Genomic DNA, 17,332 nt, shown 5'->3' on the forward strand with positions numbered 1-17,332 from the left:
GTAGTTGTATTTTTTTAACCTCCAGAGCCAATTAAAATATTAAGCTAATAATTCTATATCAGACAAATTTCCAGAATCAATTGAATATTAGATTAAGAACAATATGTTACACATTTTTCTGGTTAAAATCAAATATTAAAGTAGTAAATATATATTAAATTAATTAATTGATTAGATTGGTAAGATTAAAATAGAGAGAATAGAGATGTTAAATCAATAAAGATATATTTCTGTGCATTTCTAGATTTGATTAAAATAGTCCAACATAAATTCCAGGTCCAGACAAATGTAGAGAAGTATCTGCTCTGATTATCTGAGTGCAGAGAATGTACAACAGATCAGAATCTCTTTTTACAGGTCATCTACAAATGAATTGTAATTTTTCTTTTCTTTTCTTTCTTCTTTATGAAAGGGGGGAGAAGGTCCATCCAAAATGTTTTAAAACATTTTTCTTTCTTTTAAATTTTGATTTTGTCTGTGTATCTAACTGTCTATCCTCACAGTTACTTTTTAAATTATGTATGTCTGTCTGCCTGTCAGTCTGAAATGTAAATCTGCTTTTTGCTAAAGAACAATCAGGCAGTATAAGAATGTGACCAATTAACAATTTAGGCATCAGCAACTAATATACCGGCAATTTGAATTGGCTTTTAAACTGGTATAATTAAACCGGTGTGTGGACACACACATTTTGGTCTCAAAGAAACTGATTTCAGATTAGCTTACACCTATTCCTAATTGATTTCAACTAAACCAGAATAATCGGCTTTAAACTGAATTAAGAACATCCACACCACCTTTTACATCCATTTAACTATGCTACAACTACACTGGTTGAGGCTGAAATGGGTGAGGCTGTAAAGTATGGTCTCCCTTGTTTTTATTGGGTCATTATTGGGCGGACTGGGAGATGTTTAAGAGCGCTAACCTGCACCAAAGAGGTGATGGGGTTCTCATTTTAAAACAGAGTATCTTTCTCTACCATGTTAATTAGGCATTTTAATTACATGGGTGTTGGAATTATTATTATTCATGCACAGTTTTATCAAAACACTACCTTAGCCATAAAATTGCTCTAAACATGCCTATAAAGCTTAAATTATAAGCAAATTACTACATCCAAACAATAACAAAATATTTATGTGTTTGATCAAGATCCTTACAAAGAGGCTAATACCTGCTGACTACACTGTAGGTGACCAATATGGTCTAAGCTCTCCTTCTGTACCTTGCTATGGGCAAACTATGGGCACAAGTTCCATCAATGGCTCGGGCACCACTGTTCCCTCAAAATGGGCAGTTACTTCCAGGACACTGTTTATGCCCACCACACTTGGTAAATCACGCTCCTGATCACCTCACAGCCCCCACAGTCAACTTGCCAGCACCAAACTGGTTGACAGCAGACATGTAGCAGTCAGGAGTCGACAGGTTCCAGAAGGTTATAGCAACCCACTTCTGGACCAGCATGGCAACCCTTACGTTTTCAAAGATTCACAGATTCCAAGACCAGAAGGGACCATTGTGATAATCTACTCACGCCTCCTGTGTAACATAGGCCACAGAACTCCCCCAAAATAATTCCTGGAAAAGATCTATTAGAAATACCTCCAATCTTGATTTAAAAATTTTCAGTGATGGAGAAACCACCATGACCTTGGTAAATTGTTCCATTGGTTAATTACTATCACCGTTATAAATGTATGATTTATTCCCATTCTGGATTGGTCTGCCATCAACTTCCAGCAATTGGCTTGAGTAAAAGTAAATCTTTGCTAGATTGAAAAGCCCATTATTAAATATTTGTTTGCCATATGGGTACTACTAGACTGTAATCAAGTCACCCCTTAATATTCTCTCTATTAAATTGAGCTTCTTGAGTTTATCACTATAAGGCATGTTTTCTAATCTTTTAGTCATTCTTGTGACTCTTCTCTGAGCCCTCTCTGATTTAGCAACCTCCTTCTTGAATGGTGGGCACTAGAACTGAACATAGGATTCCAGAAATGGTTGCGCCAGTGTCAAATACAGAGGTCGAGTAACTCCTGGAGAGTCCCCTGCTTATGCATCCCAGGATCACATTAGTTCTTTTGGCCACAGCAACACACTAGGAACTCATGTTCTGCTGACCATCCACAATGACCCCAACATTTTTTTCAGAGTCCCTGCTTCCCAGGGTAGAGCTCCTATCCTGTACGTATGACCAAAATTCTTTATTCCTAGATAAATACTAGATGTGTGCATCCTGGCATGGGAGGGGCAGGGAAAGCTGCTCAATAAACTTCAGAAAGGTCACTATCTCTGTGCAAAAGCTCTGGACCCACTGCTGATCATCCCAGGTCCTCATGATGATGTGATCCCATCAGCCTGCGCTTTTGGCCCCTCTCCAGAAAGGCCGATCTACTTAGAAGGCATCAGTGGCTATCCCGAGAATTGTGAGTAGCTTCAGTCAGTTGGAGTCTGCCATGTCTGTGTCATCCTCCGCCCCCAGCAGGTGCCTTCAGTAGATTAGAAAACACTGCTCAAATGTCTCATAGAGGCTCGGCCTGTTTCCTAAAACAGCAGTGAAGGCTTAAGCAGGACAAGCTTTTCAAATGGTGCCTCCTCCGTGTTGCTGGCTGTGGCTGTCGGGAGTGTGCAGACCCAAAAGATGGCTCAAAAGGATGTGTTGAGGAACTGAGACAATTTCCAGTAATGTAGTGCTGGATGGACAGTCAAGTTTTCCCACAGGGTGCCCCAAACAAAGGGGTGGAGTGGTTACAGCTGTGGAGGGCACTAGGAAGCCTTGGATAAGCTGGTTTGATTCAGGTCTGTTTAATGCAGACACATGAGCATGGTTGTGAGATCTGGGTCTAATAATTGTAAACTCAGGGTGACTACTCAGTTTGGACGCTCAAGCTCAGGCTTAGAAACACTCAGCCTGTGGACTCGAGTCCCAGACCCAGGCTTGCCGTCTAGACACTCCTATTGGGGTTTGTATGTGTACAGACTGTCTGCTGCCTATTGCTGTTGGACTGAAACCTGGCCATTACACAAGTGTCATTCTTCTGAACTGGGGGACTGGCTGGCTCAGGGCTGTTGGGAATAGGGCATGAGGTGTCTCCCTCCTAGGGGACACAGCTCCAATCCAGCCCCAGGGCAGAGAACTGACTGGCTCAGGGGTATGGGGAATGGGATATGAGGCATCTCTTGTAGAAGGAGCTGGCTCCCATATGGCCCAGGGTAGGGAGCACTGGCTGGCTCAGAGGGACAAAGAATGGGATATGGGGACTTTCCCCTCCAGGGGATTCCAGGCAGGTGACTGGCTGGCACAGAGTGGTAGGGGAAAGAAATAAGGGGCCATTTTTCTAACTATGACTCTGTCATAAGCCTATAATTATCATTGCACCTTGTTTGGTCCCTGCATGAGCGAAACAGCTGACCCTGTGGATGAAAACTCAATCCCAGCTGCACTAAGCAGTTCCCTGGCCAGCAGCCTCAGCAGAGAGGCCAAAGACTGAACGGACCATGGAGACACAACTCTAAACACTAGCCTTCCCTGAACTGGGGCTGGAACCCAGGTGTCCTGCCTCCCAGCCCCTACCCCGCTCTGACATCAGAGTTTCAGTCAGCTGCAGCGGCACAGGAGGCGGCGAACAGAGCGGCTAACAGGGGAGTTTCAGTGGGAGTTTCCAGGGGGAGGTTGCAGGGGAGAGCAAGGCAGAGGAACCGGGAAGGCAGACCAGGGAAGAGGCAGCCCTGCGCTGGTCGGTGGCCTGCGGTGCGGTGTGAGGCGTGGATTGCCAGGCACAGAGTTGCACCGCTACGATGGAGGCAGAGGCAGCAGGTGCAGACACACTGAGGATGACTGGGTGCGGCAGCTGCGGCATGTACATGGTCCTAGAAGGAGCACCTGAAAGGAGTTTCATCTGCATGAAGTGTCGTCTGATAGAGCTGCTGGAGGAAAAGGTAAGGGGACTGGAGATGCAAGTGGAAACTCTGGCTGAGTTTAGAAGGGGGTTTGAGCAGATGATGGAACACAGACATGATGAGGCACAGGGGACAAGCTCAGGCGAGCGGACAAAAGCAGGACCTAAGGACTCTGAGGAGGGACTGCTGGGTGAGGAAAGTGGACGGTGGAAGCATGTCACTAGGAGAACCAGACAGAGGATAAGACGGGCCAGCGATGGACAAATAGAACTCAGGAACAGGTTTGCTGAGTTGGGAAATGAAGATGGAGCACAGCCGGCTGCTGAAGGAGTAACGGCAAGGAAGAAGAGGCAAGCGGCTAGTCCTGCAGATGGAGGGGAGCAGTCAGTGGAGGCAACATCAAGTACGAGCCCTAGGACGATTGTGAGGTCGAATACAAATCAGGAGGAATCACGGCCAGCTGCTGTGGGGGATAGACCGGAGAATCGCATTGTCACCAGGAAAAGGCAAGTCTACGTGATTGGAGACTCTCTACTGAGAAGAGTAGACAGGCCTGTAACTAGACCGGATCGGGAGAACAGAAGAGTGTGCTGTCTGCCGGGGGCTAAGATACAGGATGTGGACTTGAGCCTGAATACGATCTTAGCGGGAGCGGGAAAAAATCCGTTGATTATCCTTCATGTGGGAACGAACGATACAGCTAGTTACTCACTGGACTGTATCAAGGAGGACTATTTCAGACTGGGGAAGAGGCTTAAAGACATCGAGGCTCAGGTGATCTTCAGTGGGATTCTGCCGGTTCCTAGAGCGGGGCGACGAAGGAGGGACAAGATTATGGCGATCAACCGATGGCTCAGGGAGTGGTGTTACAAGGAGGGCTTTGGGATGTACGGTCACTGGGACGCATTTACGGATAGACGACTGTTTGCTCAGGATGGACTTCATCTCAGCAAGGAGGGAAATAGGATTCTAGGATGGAGGCTCGCCGACCTCATCAAGAGGGCTTTAAACTAGAAAGTTGGGGGAGATGGTTGGGAAATGTTCGGGAGATCTCCACGCCAGAACATAACCTGGAGAGGGAAGTAAACAAAGTGAGCGGGGATACCCTTGCGGCCCCAAGATTTGATCCAAGGAGGAATAGTGGAGTAGAAACCAGAGTAACGGGTGATGCTGGTGGCAGACAGTTTGTGCACGACGGGGGAAAGAATGTCACTGACGCCAAACGCCGAAAATTAAAAGGTCTGTACACTAATGCCAGGAGCCTAGGTAACAAAATGGAGGAACTGGAGTTACTCGTGCAGGAAGTGAAGCCGGATATTATAGGGATTACCGAAACCTGGTGGAATAGTACTCATGACTGGAGCACGGGTATTGAAGGCTATGTGCTGTTCAGAAAAGACAGGAAGAAAGGCAAAGGTGGGGGAGTAGCCTTGTACATCAATGATGAAATTAAATGTAGCGAAATAAGATGTGATGGAATGGATAAGACGGAGTCCGTCTGGGCAAAAATCACGCTGGGTAAAAAAGCAACTAGAGCTTCCCCTGAGATAGTGCTTGGGGTGTGCTACAGACCGCCGGGATCGGATTGGGCTATGGATAGAGACCTCTTTAATGTCTTTAATGAAGTAAACACAAAGGGGAATTGTGTGATTATGGGGGACTTCAACTTCCCAGATATAGACTGGAGGACGAGTACTTGCACGAACAATAGGGGTCAGATTTTTCTGGATGTGATAGCGGATGGATTTCTTCATCAAGTAGTTGAAGCACCTACGAGAGGGGATGCCATTTTAGACTTGGTGTTGGTGAGCAGTGAGGACCTCGTAGAAGAAATGGTGGTAGGGGACAACCTTGGTTCGAGTGATCATGAGCTGATTCAGTTCAAACTAGATGGAAGGATAAACAAATGTAGATCTGCGATTAGGGTTTTTGACTTCTCGAGGGCTAATTTTAAAGAGTTAAGGAAATTAGTTAGGGAAGTGGATTGGACGGAGGAATTAGTGGATTTAAATGTGGAGGAGGCCTGGAATTACTTTAAGTCACAGCTGCGGAGACTGTCGGAAGCCTGCATCCCGAGAAAGGGGAAAAGAACCATGGGCAGGAGTTGCAGGCCAAACTGGATGAGCAAGCAACTCAGAGAGGAGATTAGACAAAAGCAGAAAGCTTACAGGGAGTGGAAGGAAGGCAGGATCAGTAAAGAAAGCTACCTTGCTGAGGTCAGAACATGTAGGGATGAAGTGAGGAAGGCTAAAAGCCGCATTGAACTGGAACTTGCGAAGGGAATCAAAACCAATAGTAAAAGGTTCTACAGCCACATAAATAAGAAGAAAACAAAGAAAGAAGAAGTGGGGCCGCTATACACTGAGGATGGAATGGAGGTTAAGGATAACCTAGGCATGGCCCAGCATCTAAACAAGTACTTTGCCTCGGTTTTTAATAAGACTAGTGAGGAACCTTGCAATGATGGAGGGATGATAAACGGGAATGTGGATATGGAAGTGGATATTACTGCAACTGAGGTAGAGGCCGTACTTGAACAGCTTGATGGGTCGAAGTCGAAGGGCCCGGATAATCTCCACCCGAGGATATTAAAGGAACTGGCGCGTGAAATTGCGAGCCCGTTAGCGAGAATTTTTAAGCGATCGATAATCTCGGGTGTTGTGCCGTATGACTGGAGGATTGCTAATGTAGTTCCTATTTTTAAGAAAGGGAAAAAGAGTGATCCGGGTAATTATAGGCCTGTTAGCTTGACGTCTGTAGTATGTAAGGTCTTGGAAAAAATTTTAAGGGAGAAAGTAGTTAAGGACATAGAGGTCAATGGTAATTGGGACGAATTGCAACACGGATTTACTAAAGGTAGATCGTGCCAAACCAATCTGATCTCCTTCTTTGAGAAGGTGACGGATTACTTAGATAAAGGAAATGCAGTAGATATAATTTACCTAGATTTCAGTAAGGCGTTCGACACGGTTCCACACGGGGAGCTGTTAGTTAAATTGGAAAAGCTGGGAGTGAATATGAAAGTTGTAAGGTGGATAAGGAACTGGTTAAAGGGGAGACTCCAGAGGGTCGTATTGAAAGGTGAACTGTCGGACTGGAAGGAGGTCACCAGTGGAGTCCCTCAGGGATCGGTTTTGGGACCGATCTTATTTAACCTTTTTATTACTGACCTTGGCACAAAGAGCGGGAATGTGCTAATAAAGTTCGCGGATGACACGAAGCTGGGGGGTATTGCTAACACGGAGAAGGACAGGGATACTATTCAAGAAGATCTGAACCACCTTGTAAACTGGAGTAATAGGAATAGGATGAAATACAACAGTGAAAAGTGCAAGGTCATGCATTTAGGAATTAATAATAAGAATTTTGGATATACGTTGGGGGCGCATCAGTTGGAAGCGACGGAGGAGGAGAAGGACCTTGGGGTACTGGTTGATAGCAGGATGACTATGAGTCGCCAATGTGATACGGCTGTTAAAAAAGCAAATGCGATTTTGGGATGCATCAGGCGGGGTATTTCCTGCAAGGATAAGGAGGTGTTAGTACCGTTGTATACGGCGTTGGTGAGACCCCATCTGGAATACTGTGTGCAGTTCTGGTGTCCCATGTTCAAGAAGGATGAATTCAAACTGGAACAGGTTCAGAGACGGGCTACGAGGATGATCCGAGGAATGGAAAAACTGCCTTATGAAAGGAGACTCAAAGAGCTTGGCTTGTTTAGCCTGGCCAAAAGAAGGCTAAGGGGGGATATGCTCGCACTATATAAATATATCAAGGGGGTTAACGTTAGGGAGGGAGAGGAATTATTTAAGCTTAGTACTAATGTAGCCACGAGGACGAATGGGTATAAACTGGATATTAGGAAGTTTAGACTTGAAATTAGACGAAGGTTTCTGACCATTAGGGGAGTGAAGTTCTGGAATAGCCTTCCGAGGGAAGTAGTAGGGGCAAAAGACTTTCCTGGCTTTAAGACAAAGCTTGATAAGTATATGGAGGGGATGTTATGATAGGATCGTTAATTTGGGCAATTGATCTTGAATTACCACCAGACAGGTCTGCTCAGTGGTCTGCGGGGAGATGTTGCATGCGATGGGTACTGAGTTGCTGCGGAGAACTCCTTCTTGGGTGCTGGCTGGTGACTCTTGCCCACATGCTCAGGGTTTAGCTGATCGCCATATTTGGGGTCGGGAAGGAATTTTCCTCCAGGGCGGATTGGCAGGTGCCCTGGAGGTTTTTCGCCTTCCCCTGCAGCGTGGGGCACGGGTCGCTTGCTGGTGGTGTCTCTGCAGCTTGAGGTCTTCAAACCATTTTTGAGGATTTCAATAACTCGGTCCTGGGATAGGAGTTGTATAAAATTGGATGGGTGGGGTTCTGTGGCCTGCCTTGTGCAGGAGGTCAGACTAGATGATCAGATTGGTCCCTTCTGACCTATGAGTCTATGAGTCTATGAGTTTCTGATTAGCTCTTCTGTGCAGACTGCTATTGACTAAAGAGATGTGTCTCCATGGGGGTCTGTGGCTTGTCAGATATTTCTGCTGTGTTTTGGTGCTTTGGAGACAGACTGTTCTGTACACTTGGGCTGGGCTGTAGCTGCCATAGGGTAAAGGATGAGGGTTGTCTCTTTATGTTGGCCTCAGGACTCCCTGCTGCTGGTCACTGTGGGGACCATCCATGCCCTCAGAAGGTCTCCAGCCCTGGAGGATGCCAAGCTGCCCCTGGAGAGAGTGAAAGCAGCTGAGATCAGATGTACTGATCCTTGGGCTGAGGTGCGAAGGGGCAGAGCTCTCTGCAGGGCCATTGGGTGTAATGCTCGCCCCCTCCCTGGCTGGGAGCTAAGGCTGGGTTGTATGCCTCATTGCAGGGCACTTGTCCATTGCACACGGGGGTGGGTATGGGGTGGTGACCCAGGCAGACAGCTCGGCATGGGGCTAGTGGGAGAGGGGCTAGTCAGCGTGGCAGTGACTGTATTGTGTGTGTGACTGTGGTTGTGTGTGAATGGGGGCTAGATTCCCCAAGGGATTTTGGCCCCCGACTATCACTTTAGGCACCTAAACACAAGAATCTGGCCTCACTGGGATTTCTGCCCCCCTCCCCAAATGCTTTAGGTGCCTTAACTCAGTGCCTCAGTTTCCCAATAACAGTTCCCTCCATGCTTGTGTTTCTGCCTCTGAGCATGTGTGCTGCAGCCATGCTCTAGGGGCCAGCCACCTAAGCCCCTGTATGATGCACAAACTGCGGGGGGTACAGACGTTCCGCTGCCTAACTCACCTGCAGGACCCAATCTGCTAGGTGTGCTCTGGGCTTGCCTACCAGATCCAGCCCTGCAGGGGAGCCCACAACACAGCTGCTGGGAACAGGAGGAGGGAGAAAGAAGGAGCTCCTTCATTTCAGTCCAGACATTAAAATATGCACCTGGGGTGTGGGAAACCATGGATTCAAGTTCCCCTTCCAAGTGAGGGGCAGATGGGGTTTAAACAGGGCTCTTAAGCGCGGGCTGTAGCCACTGTGCTATTGGGGGAGGGAGGTCTGCTCAGTCTCTCCTGTTGAAGTTGTTCCACTCTGGCTAAACAATTACAGAGTTACTTGGCCAAAGAGCAAGCTTGGGACTGACTCTATATTCTAGTGGTTAGAGCACTCAGGCTGCCTTGGAGAAACCCAGGAGGCAGCCCCCCTGCCACAATGACCTTTTAATAGTGGCCAGGCTCCAGACTGGAAGACAGGTAACATTGTTATAATATTTAAAAAGAGTAAATGGGACAGCCGGGGGAAACCTAGGCCTATCAATCTGAACATCAATCCCAGGCAAAATAGTGGACCAGCCAAAATGGGCCTTGATTAATAAAGAATTAAAGGAGGGTAATATAATTTAAGCCAATCAACATTGACTTATAGAAAGTAGATCCTGTCAAGTTAACTGAATATCTTTTTGATGAGATTACAAGTTTGGTTGATACAGGTAATAGTGTTGATGTAATAGACATGGACTTCTGGAAGGCATTTGATTTGCTACTGTACGATGTTTTGATTAAGAAACCAGATGAATACAAATGAACCTAACACACATGAAACGCATTCAAAACTGGCTCAAAAATGTAATTGTAAGGAGGGAATCATCATAGTGAGGGTGTATTTCCGGGGGGGCTCCCTCAAAGATCAGTCTTGGCCCTACACTTTTAACATTTTCATCAATGACCTGGAAGAGAAAATAAAATCATCATTGATAAAGATTGGGGGAGTGATAAATACTGAAGGGGACAGGTCACAAATTCAGAGCGATCTGGATCGTTTAGTAAATTGGGCACAAACAAACACAATGTGTTTTAATTCAGCTAAATGTAAATGTATACATCTAGGAACAAAGAAGGTAGGCCATATTTACAGGGTGAGGGACTCCATCCCGGGAAGCAGTGACTCTCAAAAATATTTGGGAGCCATGGTAGATAATCAGCCGAATATGAGCTTCCAGTGTGATACTGTGGCCAAAAGGACTAACCAGGGGACTCTCAAGTAGGAACAGAGTGGTTATTTTACTTCTGTATTTGGTAGGGATGGAATATTGTGTGCAGCTCTGGTGCCCACAATTCAATGAGGATGTTGTCAAGTTAGAGAAGGGTCAGAGAAGATCCACAAGAATGATTAAAGGATTGGAAAACCTGTCTTAGAGTGAGAGAATCAAGGAGCTCAGTCTATTTAGCTTAACAAAGAGAAAATTATGAGGTGACTTGATCATAGTCTATAAGAACTGACCTGGGGAACAAATATTTGAGCTTTTCAATCAATCAGAGAAAAGTGTAACATGACTGAATGGCTGGAAGTTGACGCTAGGCACATTTAAAGTGGAAATAAAGTGCAAAATTTTAAAAGTGAGCACAATTAACCATTGAACCAACAGCTGTGGTGGCATTGGACCATTTTTTAAATAAAGATCGGGGGGGGGGTCAGGACTCCTGGGTTCTATCACAGTTCGGGGGGGGGGGTTTGATGGGTAAGAGTGGGGGCAAGAAAAAAGCCAGAGCTCTTGGATTCCCTCCAACGTGCTGCCTCCCAATCTCATTATTTCCTCTCTTTTCCAGGCGTTGAGCTGATGAATGGTTCAGTGGTCTCACAGTTCACCCTCCTGGGCCTGTCCCACTCCCGCCCTCTCCAGCTTTTCCTCTTTGGCCTAGTCTCAGCCTGCTACACGGCCAGCCTGCTGGGCAACCTCCTCATTGTGGTGACTGTGCAGGTGGACCCTGACCTCCTCCAGTCCCCCATGTACTTCTTCCTGGCAAACCTCTCACTCATCGACATGGCCCTCGGCTCAGTGGCTACTCCCAAGATGCTCAGCGACTTGCTGAGCCAGGACAGCACCATCTCCTATGGAGGCTGCATGGCCCAGCTTTTCTTCCTTCACTTCCTGGGTGGCTCTGAGATGTTCCTCCTCACACTCATGGCCTACGACTGCTACCTGGCCATCTGCCACCCACTGAGCTACACTGAGACCATGCACCATCACCGCTGCCTGGGCCTCTTGGCAACCTGCTGGGCTGGAGGCTTGCTCCATTCTTCCACCCAGCTGGTGCTGGTGGTGTGGCTGCCATTTTGTGGGCCCAGCAAGCTGGACAATTTCAACTGCGATGTAACCCAGGTGGCCAAGCTAGCCTGCAGTGACACCTACATGATGGTGTCCAACAGTGGCCTGATCTTGCTGGTCTGCTTCCTGGTCTTGCTGGGGTCATACGTTGTCATCTTAGAGACCCTCCAAGGATGCTTTGGTGATGAGAGTGGCAGGAAGGCTTTGTCCACCTGTAGTGCCCACCTGATGGTGGTGAGCCTCATCTTTGTGCCCTGCATTTTCGTCTACCTCTGGCCTTTCTCCAGCTCACAGATGGACAAGATGGCCTCCATCTTCTATACCATCATCACGCCAGTGCTGAACCCCATCATCTACACCCTGAGGAACCAGGAGGTCAAGGAAGCCATGAAGCGACTGAGGACTAGGCTTTGGTTCCCTTGTTGGACATAGAAGTCCAGTGGGAGAAGAGAGAAAGAGTGATTTATTTATCCATTTATTTATTTATTTTACAAGGTTCAGTGTAAATTTTGAACTTGGCATAGGGACTCATGAAAAAAATCATGCGGTTTTATGAATGTGTTTGGTTTCTTTTTAGGCAGGAGTCAGGGGGAACGGTGACATATTTTTAATGAGGATTTCTGACATATTTGTCATGTGACACTGGGATACTTGCACATTTTGGTTTTAGCATTGGCCTGCTTAGCCCAGGGTTGTGAGTTCAACTCTTGAGGGGGCCGCATAGGGGTCTGGGGCAAAAATCAGTACTTGGTCCTGCTAGTGAAGGCAGGGAGCTGGACTCGATGACCCTCCAGGGTCCCTTCCAGTTCTATGAGATAGGTATAGCTCCATATATATATATATATATATATATATTTCACCCTTTGTGTTTCAGTGTCTTCTCAGTGAGTCTCAAAGATGAGTGGGTGGGAGATTGTATTTTTTTCAGCAGGATTTGTGAAAAAATTTTCATGTGACATCTGGAGCAATGGAAAAAAATGTATGTGGCTTTTGGACTCTCTCGGTGTTTTTGGTGTCGTGCTAAGGTTGGTGGCGGAAGGAAATGATGGGAATGATTTTCACAAGGGATGGTGCAAAATGTCACATATAATAATGGGATCAGTGAGGAATTTTTCATGTGGGCTCAGTGCCTTAATTGGTTTTGGTTTGTTTTTAGGAAGGAGTTGGAGGGTCACAGAGTAATGGTGAGAAAGATTTGCACAAGGTTAGAATCATGGAGTCATACGTGATCCCTTAATGCCTTGAGTTTATTTCATATAGTAGGTTTGGGCAGTTGCATTTAAATTGGTGGTGGTGGACAGGGGAATTTGTGAAAAAGATTTTCACGATGATCCATGCATATCCATTCATGCAGCATTCAGCTCCGTGTGTTGGTTTCCACAACTTTGCAAGTTCCCTTCAGCTGGGACCCAGTTGCAGTGCATTGTTGGAAAAGGGTGGGAAAGATTTTCCTGGAGTTGTGTGTGAAATTTCTCACATGGATTCAAGACTCCAGGACTCTCAAAGGAAAAGAAAGCTTTTGGGAAGAACTGGGGAACATGTTCTTCAGGAAGATAAATACAACATTTTTCATATGGCTTCAGAAGTTATTATTTTGGTTTCTCCTTATGAAGGATGTGGGTGTTAGGGGTAAAGGGTGATTTTTTTCCCCACAAGTATCCATGCAAATGTTTCATATGAGCTGGGTGAATAATGGCACTTCCAAATATGAGAGCCAGGACATTTTTTAAAAACCAAACAAAACTTAGTTTAAGTAGAACCGGATTTGAAAATTCAAAAACAAATTTTGGCAAACTGAAAATTTTTTAGTTTGGGTTAAACAAAATATTTAATTCAATCTGAAACATGTTGTCTCCAGGTGTTTATAAAGGGCCTGATATGTAAAGTAGCTGTTGGGGACAGTGGTTACTGCCTGTATATGGGTTAGAGGGGTGGTTAGGTTACTGATGTGAGAGACCTGAGTTCAATTTCTCTCTCTGCCTGATGAGGAGAAAGGATTTAAATTTGAGTCTCTCATCATACCCTGATCTATGGAATTTTTGGATATGGTGCTTTCTCTAGGTATGTGATTTGATAGCAGCCTTCAACTACCTGAAGGGAGGTTCCAAAGAGGATGGAGCTCGGCTGTTCTCAGTGGTGGCAGATGACCGAACAAGGAGTAATGGTCTCAAGTTGTAGTGGAGGAGGTCTAGGTTGGATATTAGGAAACACTATTTCATTAGGAGGGCGGTGAAGCACTGGAATGGGTTACTTAGGGAGGTGGTGGAATCTCCATCCTTAGAGGTTTTTAAGGTCAGGCTTGTGTCAAAGTTAGAATCAGGACTCACAATTTGTCAGACCACTCTGTTTTATTAGCGCAGCGCTCCGCCAATAACACCCAGATAATGTGAGCACCATGCAAGACACAAACTATCTTATTTATACAGATAAAAGGGCGAGCACTTAACAAGATAACAAAGGAAGCAGAATCTGATAAGTTTACCTGGGCTAGGCATGCATATCTTATTTCCTTACTAACTATTACCGATCCTCTGTTAATGTTTCGCCATTAGCACCCTTGTTTATGCCTAATGTTTCTTTTCCTGGCACCTGTATTTCAACATTTCTTATTTCTGCTTAAAGGTACATACAACATTTCTTTAATCCATTCTTATTTTTACAATTTAATTCATTCTACTTTCACACTTGACAAAGCCCTGGCTGGGATGATGTAGTTGGTGTTGGTCCTGCTTTGAGCAAGGGGTTGGACTAGATGACGTCCTGAGGTCTCTTCCAACCCTAATCTTCTATGATTTTACATACACTGCAATAAAACACCATAGCTGGCCCACATGAGCTGACTTGCGCAAGGCTATAAAATTACTGTGTAGCAGGGGTGGGCAAACTATGGCCTGCGGGCTGGATCTGGCCCCTCAGGGCTTTGGATCCGGCTGGCGGGATTGCCCCTCTCAGAAGTGGCCCCCGGGCGGGGGCCAGAGGGCTCCCCGTGCGTCACCCTTGCCTCCAGCCACTGCCCCCCGCAGTTCCCATAGGCCTGAAGCAGTGCGGGGCCGGGGACAGGGCAGGCATCCAGGGACCCTGCCCTGGCCCCGGGGCGCACTGCTACCCCCACGGATCCACCTTAGATAAATGGTACCAGGCCAGAGCCGGAACCGCTTGTGCACCTTGCACCCCTCCTGCACCCCAACTCCCTTCCCTGAGCCCCGTCATACACCCTGCATCCCTCCTGCACACAAATCCCCTGCCCTGAGCCCCCTCATACATCCTGAATCCCTGTGCACCCCAGCCCCTGCCCTGAGCCCCCTCCCACAGTCCACACACCTGCCTTGATCCCTTTCCTGCACTCTGCACCCCTCCTGCACCCCAACCCCCTTCCCTGAGCCCCTTCATACATCCCACACCCCTCCTGTGCCCCAATCCCTTGCCCTGTGCCCCTTTCTGCATACACACCCCCTCTCACACCCCGCACTCCCTGCCCTGGCCCTGGCCCTGCATACAATTTCCCCACCCAGATGTGGCGCTTGGCCCAAAAAGTTTGCCCACCCCTGGTGTCGATGTTTTAACTCGGGCTCTGGGATCTTCTCTTATCTTCATATCCTTTCTCCTCCTGAAAAATGCACGATATGTGAATTTGACACAAATCGGTGAATAGTTTTGGACAATTTCTGCCCCTCCCCACCAACTCTCCAGAACTTAGACAACATTCACAAAATAGCCAGAAAAGGAGCTGAGTATCCTACTACTTAGAAAGGAGATGGCTCCTTCTCTGACTGTATAGTTTTGGTGCCCTGAAAAGTGCCTTTTTCAGTGAATTTACCAGTTGCCAAAATTCTTTTGCCCAGCTCTGTTCAGGACCCATCAGTGTTTTGGTTTTTTTATGATGGAAGAGTTGGGAGCTGGTTTGAGGGTGCTGGGTAGGATGGGGCAAGTTAAAAACAATTTAATGGGAATGGTGCAAAAATATTCATGACTTATGTGTATCCATCCTTGCCCCCATCCACCTTCCAGTCCCCTGTCTTGTTTATCTCTGTACAGTTTTTTGGAGGGTGGGTTTTAACGGCTTTATTTGAAACATGTCAGTGTATAAAGTAAGACGTACTGTAAATAGTTTATTTCAATACTTTTTAAGATTAATAAATGGATATATACACACACATATCTGAGTGTGGAAATTTGCACACTCATATTACTGAGCATGGCTAGAGTATCTGCACTTGCAAATCAGGTTACAGAGAGTGTTATCTCCTTAGCCAGCTGTGTAGCTTGTCCCTTTCCAATGGCTGGTGCACATGGAGGATAAAAGCCTACAATTACTATTTCCTGAGGGAATTGCTCCTTTAGCTGAAGTGGGAGTGGGTCATGCAAAGGTGCTGCAGGCCCAAGCTCAAGCTCAGATGATGTCCCTGTTATGGATGCCAGTGTAATGCTGTCATTCTCCATTCATAGCTAAAATCTTCAAAGCTACTTACAGATATACGCATCCAATTTCCATTAATTTGAAGGGGCATCCAAAGCTTTGACAATCTACAACAACACTGCACCTTCTACCTAGGGCAAGATGGGTATTTCCAAAGCTGTTTTAAAGGTGGGGAAACTGAGGCACAAGCAGGGAAATGGCATTGTCGCTCAATAAGTCAATGGAAGACCCAGGAATAGAACCTTGGAGGAGTTCTGACTCCCAGCCCTGCCCACTCTGACCTGTCATTCCCCACTACCCTCATAGACCTGGGGATAGAACCAGGAGTCCTGGCTCCCCTTTCTCCCACCCCTGCTGTAACCACTAGTTCTTACTCCCTTTCCAGAGCCAGGGATAGAACCCAGGCCTCCTGACTCCTGCCACTCTAACGCACTTCTCTCCCAGAGCTAGGGACAGAACCCAGCAGTCCTGAACTCAGGGACACCTTCTGTTTAATGAGGTCACCTAGGATCACCAAGGTTTTGTCCCAGTTCCAGGCCATTTAGCCAGTTGGTCAGCTCCTCCTTGTCATGTACATAGTACCTGGGCCCCAGCTGCCCCTGTGCTGGGATCCAGAGTGGTGTCTCTGTTGGGTTGGGCAGTTATTGCTCTATATCCCAGCCTGCCACCCCACTCCCTGCAGCACAGAGTCCTTTTCCCCCCCTGCCCCAAGCACCACGCTGGGGTATTGAGGCAGCATGAGCAGAGTGCCCTCTACTGACCCCCCATCCTCCTTCCTGCAGCAGAGCGCCCCCTAGCAGTGTAATGGGGCATTGCAGCTCTGCCAGGATCTAGGGGGTGCTGTGCTGCAGGGAGCAGGGCAGAGGGCTCAGTAAGGGCAGTCTCTCCTCAGAATGAGCACTGACTCCAGAGCCACCTCGGGGTGCTAAAGGGAGCTGTGCTGGAGTCATCAGAGACCATCTGAAGATTGCTTTGGAGGGGCTTTAAGCTAGATCCAGTGTCCTCGTTAAAGTCTGTTTTCTTTGTGGTTAGCAGCAGGAGGAGAAAATGCAGAAAACACAATTCTTGTTATCATTTATTAATTCACAAAGCTCCACAGAGTGCCAATTGGTAACTGAGGCCATACCCTCAAAGGTACTTAAGTGCCTAACTGAAACCAATGGGAATTAGGCACCTCCATGCCTCTGAGGAGATGGGCCTAAGTCTATCTGCATTTCCAATCTTAAATTGCTGTGTAGCCACTTTCCACATGGTCACTGTTGTCCAGTTGCCCCACTCCAAGTGAGCCATCCCCAAGTGGTGTTGCTGTGTGGCTGTTAACCAGCTTCCCAGCCCCACAGCTGTCTGCATCCCAGCACTGAGAGAGCCAACCCTGTGCAGCATTGTTGCACAGCTCTTACCCGGTTGCCCCACCCCAGAGCTGGCTTTACCCC

At 47.0% G+C, this 17,332-nt stretch overlaps 2 protein-coding genes across 2 annotated transcripts in view; both read left to right on the forward strand.

Moving 5' to 3' along the window:
• LOC127031116 (tetratricopeptide repeat protein 5-like) overlaps positions 1-11,004 on the forward strand; it is a 26,302-nt gene extending 15,298 nt beyond the window's left edge. The window contains exon 9 of the mRNA XM_050917882.1: positions 10,983-11,004. Within this exon, the coding sequence (XP_050773839.1) occupies positions 10,983-10,989 (7 nt within the window). The 3' untranslated portion in view covers positions 10,990-11,004. The remainder of the gene's footprint in view (positions 1-10,982) is intronic.
• LOC127031809 (olfactory receptor 4Q3-like) lies at positions 10,991-16,704 on the forward strand (the record flags this gene model as incomplete). The annotated part of the gene is made up of 3 exons (XM_050918838.1): positions 10,991-11,879; positions 12,718-12,741; positions 16,682-16,704. Coding segments are annotated over 3 exons (936 nt in total), but the record flags the coding sequence as incomplete, so codon positions are not given.
• Between the last annotated feature and the right edge of the window lie 628 nt (positions 16,705-17,332).

Source organism: Gopherus flavomarginatus, chromosome 11 (assembly GCF_025201925.1).
Source record: "Gopherus flavomarginatus isolate rGopFla2 chromosome 11, rGopFla2.mat.asm, whole genome shotgun sequence".
NCBI classification, from domain to species: domain Eukaryota; kingdom Metazoa; phylum Chordata; order Testudines; family Testudinidae; genus Gopherus; species Gopherus flavomarginatus.